Genomic DNA, 8979 nt, shown 5'->3' on the forward strand with positions numbered 1-8979 from the left:
GCGTATACTTTTGAATATATGTACATTACAAAAATGCAATAAAAAAAATCGATTTTTTCAAAGTCATAACTGCGTATAACCCCTTAACAGATGAGATATTTTTTTCAATCCTCCGCGAAGAGCAAGAAATCCGAAAAGAAGAAACTTTTAGTTGTCATTGATAAAAATGGACAAAAGAAGTAGACCTAAAATGCTCCCTAGAGGTCACCTTAAGTGGCAACAAAGTGGTTCGATAAAAATTCAAAATTTGAAAATATATATTTTTTTTTCATACAACTCTTGCTAAAAAAAGGGAAAAATCAATATCCAGCTGTGTTTAACCGTTAATCAAATTAATACTGCGAAATGAAAAGTACTGGGTTAATATTAATCTATGATTATCCAAATGGTCCATAAAGGTACTTTTCACATTTTATTTTCAGAATAAATACCAAAAAATTATTAAAGTATAGGAAAGGACGAAAATTTCAAAAAACATCTTTCCAACTTTTTGGCAAGGACTGTTATGAAAAAAATAAAGAGTGATTAATTTAGTGGTATCGGATGTTAAACTAAAATAAAACTACGAAAATTCAAATTAATTGGTCAATCTTTATTTTTGTGTAAGACCATTCATGACATTTATTAGTTAAATATGTATAATCCTTTTTAAATGTTGGGCGCTACCGTAAATCGGCTATCCGTAAACACCACTTTTGAATGACTCGCTGGAAGACTTCGGGCGATATCTTGTAAAAAACTTTAGTAATAGGGTTTCCAATGCCTCAATCGGAACTGGTTTATCCACAAAGCATTTAGATTTTGCATACATACAAATAAAAGTCCAAAGGTGTGATATAACACGATATTGATGGTTAATCCACTGGTCCGAAACGAGAGATAAATTTCTCGCCGAACCGATGACGCAGTAAAACCATTGCTTCACGGGTTGTAAGGCAAGCAGCGCCGTCTTGTTGGAACCAAATGTTGTGAAGACAACGGGCTTCAATTTTCGGCAGAAAATGGGCCGATGATTCCTGCAGCCCATAGGTCGCACCAGACGGTTTATTTTTAATAGATCTAATGGCTGTTCCGAATGACTTCGGATTGCTCTTCAGCCCAAATATGGCAATTTTGCTTATTGACGTAGATTTAAGTCAAAAATTGGCCTCATCGCTGAACAACATAAGTTGGCCTGAGCGCGCGATGAACGCTTTTCACAGAGCGCCAATTTTGCAATTGCCAATGCAATTGAACGATTTGTAAACCTTGATGAGACGTAAGTCTTTCCATCTCGAAATGTCAATGAATAAATGAAAAAATTATCTACTTAGTTTGCCAGTAGTACCGCGTGATGTGTGAGAAACCCCTATTCAAAAAAGTACCCCCAATCTGATCACCCTTAATATATATTTTTGGATTCTGTGGGCATTCGTCTTTCATTTAAGACCCATAAGTCTATATATTTTTATAGAATTGGGATGATTTGAGGTCATTTAAAAAAGACTAATCGATTTTCTCATGTGAGAAAAGTGCTGTTGCACGGTGTAACAGTGCATTGAACAGCTCAGGTGCAAGCAGCCCTTAAATCGACTTACTACGCAATTACAAACACCTACACATACAACACAGTAAGTATTTTCTAAATTATACTTAGTGAAGTGTTATTTTCTTTAAGAAAAAGTCTTGCCAAGTAACCGTGTAAATTCATTATCTGACAGAGAAAGATGCCAGCTTAGGTGTTTTGGCAATACAAATGACGAGAGCGAGTCATTTGCAGGTCTTGATCAATTCTGAATCGCAATTTTCGCATATGGATGTAAAAGTGCTTGAAAACAAAGCCACCTCAGGTTGGAGCATTTCCGCTCAATTTCAAAAGCATCAAAACCAATTGGAAGCTATTTATCACATAATTTTTCAGGCAAAGTTTCATACAATAAAATTGTGTGGTAGATAAATTACCTTTAAAACGACAGACATATATTTGAAGTTTATTAATATCATTAAATAAACCAGCTGAGCAGATCTACCAGCTCAGAAATAAGTTGCTAATCAACTCATTGTTCTTAGCAATCTGGGAACCAGAAACACGGTTTCATTATGCTCGGAAGGAATCTAGGAGCTATAAACACGGATTCACTGGACTCGATACAGAGGCACAACAGCTATAGCGGCTACGAGTAGATTTTTAAATACTAAGAATATTAAAGAATTAACCTGCATTGAATGAAATGCCCAAATGGTTCATGCTCTCGTCAAAATGCGTACGCATCATACACCTTAATTTGTGCAAATTGGATTATTATTATTGTATTATTATCTGATCGTAATGTACTGCGACCACTAAGGTGGCCTATTGCCTTGCCCGCGAATCCATAGTTGGAGGCTTTTGCTGAATTTGAGCCTCTCCTTAGGCTTTTTGTACCATGACACCAATGGATTCAGAGTTGCATCAGCGTCAGTGTGCGAGTATGCGGTCTACAGTTGTATCATCCAGTTCGCAATAACAGTAGATTATTGATTCTACCGACCCTAGTGTCCTGAAATTATTACGAAGATTTTCCCGTATAGTATCCAATGAAAGTTCGTAAGTCCGCCCTATCCACGGTTGAAAACCTACATGATGAGCCTCTTCTAGAGAAAAAGATAAACTGCTTAGTCTAGCTCCATCCTGAACTCTCCATGGCGTATTGTACGAACTCCGAACTTCCTTCATGTGGTCTTTGATAAGCCCAAAAAAGGGTTCTAATCCGTGGAATCTTGCACTAGCGCCTAATTTCGCTAGGCAGACCGATTTGATGCAAGAACTTTACTGAGACTTTACTGCTCCGCTATACCCCAGTGAAAGTAGTCTCCCAGATACTGCTGTACCTTTTACGCACTGGACGTTGCCTGCTTCCAATATTCGACTTACCTTTAATATTCAGAACTATTATAAACTAAAAGTAGAGGTGGCGCTCTTCTATGTATGAGTCCAAATCATCTTTGTTATTCAACTGAATTACTGATAAAATCATAGTTTTACAATAATATTTCACTTTACCTGTTAATCAGTAGTCTTTTAAATCATCAGTAGGTTCTATGCCTGATAACCGTATTCGTACACTTGTCACCACAGTTGGCGTCGGTAAGTTCATAATGACCAAGCAGTTACAAACAATTTCACAAAGACAGTTTACAAACAACGCATAACTGCGAAATTTCTATAAAAGCGACTTGTTCGATTCGAGCTCTTAACAGTTGCTCGTTTTATAGGCATTAAAGGAGTAGCTGATATTTTCAAATACGTTTGATAAGAGACAGACAACGGCATTCAAAATGTTCCTGACCAAAGCAAGTTTTTGCGCATATTTGGTCTTGGCAATTTCGAGCGCAAGCGTTAGCGCCCAATTTAGTCCAAACTATGTGCCGGGAAGGACCACAATGGTTCACCTCTTCGAGTGGAAATGGAACGACATTGCTGCTGAATGTGAAAATTTCCTTGGCCCCAAAGGCTATGCTGGTGTCCAGGTAAGTCCAGTGCTTGTGCAAGCTAAACGATCTACTTACTACTCGTATTTTAAAAGAAATTAAATAGTTTAATGGATCTCCTCCCCATGGAGAACTCCCTCAATTTTCCATCCAATTTGGCCCACATAATTCAAGTAGAAAATTATATCAACAGGTTTCACCGGTAAATGAAAATGTAGTTATCGGAAATCGTCCTTGGTGGGAGCGTTACCAACCTATATCCTATCTTCTGACCACCCGATCGGGCAACGAGGAGCAATTTGCGAATATGGTGAAACGTTGCAACAACGTCGGTGTTCGCATCTATGTCGATGCGGTATTCAACCATATGGCCGCCGATAATGCTAACGCGCGTGGCACTGGTGGTTCAACTGCCGATCCCAGCAGGAAGAGCTTCCCAGCTGTGCCCTACTCCAGCACTGATTTTCACACCAGTTGTGGTATTAGTAATTACAATGATGCAAATCAAGTACGTAACTGTGAGCTCTCCGGCTTGAAGGATTTGGATCAGAGCAAACCTTGGGTTCGAGATCGCATTGTTGACTTCCTCAACAAACTTATCAGTTTGGGTGTTGCCGGTTTCCGTGTAGATGCAGCCAAACATATGTGGCCTACTGATTTAAAGGTAAATCGCTTGCTGGATCGAAAGTACTCGAATCACTTATTCCATAAATTTTTTTGTAGGTAATCTACAATCGTGTGAATAATTTAAGCACTGCTCATGGCTTTGCCTCAGGTACGCGTCCGTTTATATTCCAAGAAGTCATAGACTTGGGCGGTGAAGCCGTCTCCAAGAACGAATACACGGACCTGGGCGTCGTTACTGAATTTGCTCACTCTAATTCGATCGGCAAAGTATTCCGCGGTAAGGATGAATTACGTTGGCTAGTCAATTGGGGTCCACAGTGGGGCTTCTTGAACTCTGATCGCGCATTCATTTTCGTGGACAACCATGACAATCAACGTGGTCATGGTGCTGGTGGTGCTGATATCCTCAATTACAAAACAGCCAAGCAATACAAAATGGCCAGTGCTTTCATGTTGGCCCATCCATTTGGTATTACGCGCGTCATGTCTTCATTCGCATTCTCCAATACTGACCAAGGCCCACCCACAACCGATGGCACCACTATTGCCAGTCCCATTTTCAATGCCGATAATTCTTGCAGTGGCGGTTGGATTTGTGAGCATCGTTGGCGTGAAATTTACAATATGGTTGGCTTCAGAAACATCGTTGCGGGCACAAGTGTGCAGAACTGGTGGGACAATGGTGGCAACCAGATCGCCTTTTGCCGTGGCAACAAAGGCTTCGTAGCATTCAATGGTGACACATCTGACTTGAACGCTTCGCTCCAAACCTGCTTGCCAACTGGTACCTATTGCGACATCATCTCTGGTGAAAAATCTGGCTCGATCTGTACGGGCAAGAGTGTGGTGGTCCGTGCTGATGGTCGGGCTACAATAACTATTGCCATAAATGAAGCGGATGGTGTGTTGGCCATAAATGTTGAGTCTAAATTGTGAATTGTTTTTAAGTGATATTTCCAAAATTGTTACTCGAATGTAATACATTAATACATAATATATGTAACTGGGCAATACGTGTTTATTTTCTGCGTGTCAGCTCAAAAATATCGGTAGATCTACACCGCGCGACAAAACGATAGCACATCAATAATTTGGACAGTCTCGACTACTTTTTCTATTCTTGTTTTGAACGTTCATTATTTTTGTGTAAAAGTATAGCTCAATGGCTAACAAAAACCATATACGAGGTGTGTTCAAAAAGTATCGCGAATTTTGAATTTTCACAGGTTACGTATATTCGAATTTCGATTTTTTTGTGGCGATATGTTGGTACTCATGTCTTTCACTCATGCTGACGAGTTCGACCATTTTGAATGTTCAGTTAATTGTTGACAGCAGTTTTGCTTGAAGGTGTTTCGGCTCGTATCCGATTTTTACCTATTCAAAACGATGGATCAAAGAACCTGTATAAAATTTTGTGTGAAAAACGAAATTAAGTGCGCGGATGCATTCCGAATGTTAACTGTGTTATACGGGGATGCTATTTTGGACCAAAGCAACGTTTATCGGTGGTACAAAATGTTCTCAAGAAGACCGAGAAGATGTGAACGACGAAAAGCGTGCCGGACGCCCGATCACTTCATCAACAGACGAAGAAATTTATGAAGTGAAGAAAATGGTATTGGCCAATCGTCGAATCACCGTTAGAGAAGTTGCTGAGGACCTAGACATATCGATTTGATTTGGGCATGAGGTGGATCGTCGCAAAATTCGTACCAAAACTGCTCAATTTCGACCAAAAGCAGCATCTAATGAGACGTTAGACTCTGTCAGCGACGGCCCAAATTTGCCCCAGAGGGTCATAACTGGTGACAAATCGTGGGTTTATGGTTATGTCGTGGAAACGAAAACTCAATCATCTCAATGGAAGCTGCCGTACGAACCAAGACCGAAAAAAGCGCGCCAAGTTCGGTCGGATGTAAAAGTTTTGCTTACCGTTTTCTTCGATTGCAGGGGCGTTGTGCTTCATGAGTTCTTGCCACAGGGTAAAACGATCAATAAGGAGTATTACCTGCAAGTTATGCGTAATTTGCGCGAAGCAATCCGCCAGAAACGCCCGGATTTGTGGAAAAACAAAAATTTACTCTTGTATCACAATCACTCTCCTGCTCACACATTGTTGCTTGCGCGCGACCTTTTGTCCAAAAACAACACATTAATGATGCCACTGCCACCGTATTCTCTAGATCTGGCTCTTGTGACTTTTTCTTGTTCCCGAAACTGAAGAAGCCCATGAAAAGACAACGCTACGCTACGGTTGACGAGATAAAGACGGTATCGAAGGAGAAGCTGAACAAGATAAAAAAGATGATTTTTTGAAGTGCTTCGAAGATTGGAAAAAACGTTGGCATAAGTGCATAATATCTTATGGGGACTACTTTGAAGGGGACAAAATAGATATTAATGAATAAATAAGAAGCTTTTGAAAAAACACCAAAATCGCGTTACTTTTTGAACACACCTCGTAAATCCAATTTTATATACAAATTTAAAAAATTCCAAAAGTTTGTTTATAAATTTCCTCAGATTTTAATTAGAGTTTCTGTAAAGATTTTTTGGTATGCAGTTTAAAAGACTTGTAAAATTTTAGTTAGATATACTGAAAGTTGCCAAAAACCCCTGCTGATTTTTTATACTTTTTTCCTTAACAGTGTTGCGCATTTATCCATAAAAATGTGTGCTTTGTTAAGTATGTTCAGAAAATGCGCAGCACCATCAAAGAAAAATACATAAAAAATTAACAGCAGAATAGCTGGAACTTCGTGTACCTTAACTCACACTAAAATTTAAAAAGCTATAAAACCGCATACTCATTTTTTTTTTAGATTTTTTAATTAAAAATCGTGGAATTGTGATTGCCTAACATTTGGCGAAACGAGGGTGGCCATAATAAACGACTTTTTGATGCCAGGAATCGAAGCCCGTGATCTTCAAAAAAACGTTGTTGTTTGTTCTAACAAGACGGTGCTACTTTCCGTACAGCCCGTGAAACAATGGATTTACTGCGTCATCGTTTCGGGGAGCCATTTACCTCTCGCCTCGGACCAGTGGATTGACCATTAAGATCGTGTTATATCACACCTTTGGGCATTTATTTATGGAGTATGTAAAGACTAAATGCTTTGTGGATAAACCAGCCTTGATTGAGGCATTGGAAGTCAACATCACTACAATTATTCATGAGATGCTGACCGCGGTCCTCCAGCGAGTAATTCAAAATTGGTATTTACGGATGGCCGAATTACGGCGCAGTTACGGTCAATAGTTGCAAGGGAGTATCTTTAAAAAATAAATGTTTCGAATGGTTCTACACAAAAAAAAATTAAGATTGCCCATTCAATTTGAATTTTCGTTGTTTTATTTTCATTTAAAATCCGATACCTCTAAATTGATCACCTTTTAAAAGTAAGTATTAGTTATGACAAGTATATACATTATTTAGCTACAATTAAATGCTTCTTTTTAATTTCTTAAAATGGCACACGGCTGTAAATAAAATGAGCAGTGTAAAAAATACAGATTTGACTGTAGTTGATAAGGCAACAAATTTTGACTTTACGATCTCAAAAATTAAGTAAACGCAAAGTTCGTAAAAAATAAGTTTCACCAAAGCTACTGTCGGCATTTTTTTATTTATTTATTTGAAAACGCGCGAAACCCGAATCTGTAAAACTGAAACTGCTGCCGGACGACCGAAAAAACCACACTCAAATGAATTAAACAAGTTAACATTCAGGACCGTCTCAAAACAGCTGAAGACATCAGAAGTGAGTTTTAAATAGAGTCGAAATCACGTGATGTCCCCTAAAAGCCGCAGTAGCTACCCATCCCCCAACCAAAAATCCACTTTTGACTGTTAAAATGCGACAAAAACGTAACCTATAAACTAACCTGCAAGCAAAACAGGGCCAAAGAGGATTGAGAAAAGTAATATTTTCGGACGAATCCAAAATTGACCTTTTCGGGTCCCTCGGAATGTCGTAAAAAATATTTAGCAAGGGTGGGTAGTATATCATTGGATTGGTGGTGGATATCATATCCTTACGAAGTTTGTACTTCCACCTTAAGGTCTTTTGAGCCCTCTACTCACCACAGTATGAGGGGTGCCTTTTATATGTCGGGATTAGAGAACAAAAACAAATTTTAATCATCGAAAATCACTTTATTGTTTCTCAAAATATTCTCCATGAAGATCTATACACTCTTGCATGCGTTTGAACCAATTGTCGAAGCACTTTTGCCACTCTGAATGAGGTACCTCCAAAACATGCATTCTGAATGCCGCAACCGCTTCTTCAGGTGTCGAAAAACGTTGACCTCACAGTTTGTTTTTTACGTACGGGAATAAAAAGAAGTCAGTCGGTGCCAAGTCAGGACTATACGGCGGATGACCCATTAATTCGATGTTTTGGGTGCTCAAAAATGCAGTTGTTTGAGCCGATGTGTGAGAGCTCGCATTGTCCTGGTGAAGAGTGATCCGTCTTTGGCGATTGGTTTTCCTAATTTCTTGGAAGACAACTGGCAAACAAATGGTTGTGTACCACTCAGGATTTACTGTTCTGCGTTGTTCTAGTGGTACGGTTGCGACATGTCCAGTTTTTCCGAAAAAACAGGCGACCATTTGCTTGGAAGTGCTTCGTGCGCGAACAACTTTTGTTGGATTTGGCTCATCTTGAAACACCCATACAGCCGACTGCTGTTTACTTTCGGGCTCATACGCGTAAATCCATGATTCATCACCTGTCACGATGTCATAGACGGGTTTCGAAGCCCCGCGAACGTATTTTTTGAGCATTTCCTTCGACCAATCGACACGAGCCTTTTTTTGAGCGATTGACAAATTGTGTGGGATCCAACGCGAACAAATTTGTTTGACAGTCAAATGTTTATGCAATATTGATA

At 39.3% G+C, this 8979-nt stretch overlaps 1 protein-coding gene across 1 annotated transcript; it reads left to right on the plus strand.

Moving 5' to 3' along the window:
• The first annotated feature begins 3216 nt into the window (after positions 1 to 3216).
• On the plus strand, positions 3217 to 5088 carry LOC128865705 (alpha-amylase A-like). The gene is made up of 3 exons (XM_054105983.1): positions 3217 to 3489; positions 3644 to 4114; positions 4174 to 5088. Exons 1-3 carry the CDS (start codon positions 3298 to 3300, stop codon positions 5011 to 5013), a joined length of 1503 nt encoding a protein of 500 aa, XP_053961958.1. The 5' UTR covers positions 3217 to 3297; the 3' UTR covers positions 5014 to 5088.
• The last annotated feature ends 3891 nt before the right edge of the window (positions 5089 to 8979 follow it).

Source organism: Anastrepha ludens, chromosome 6 (assembly GCF_028408465.1).
Source record: "Anastrepha ludens isolate Willacy chromosome 6, idAnaLude1.1, whole genome shotgun sequence".
In the NCBI taxonomy this organism is placed as follows: domain Eukaryota; kingdom Metazoa; phylum Arthropoda; class Insecta; order Diptera; family Tephritidae; genus Anastrepha; species Anastrepha ludens.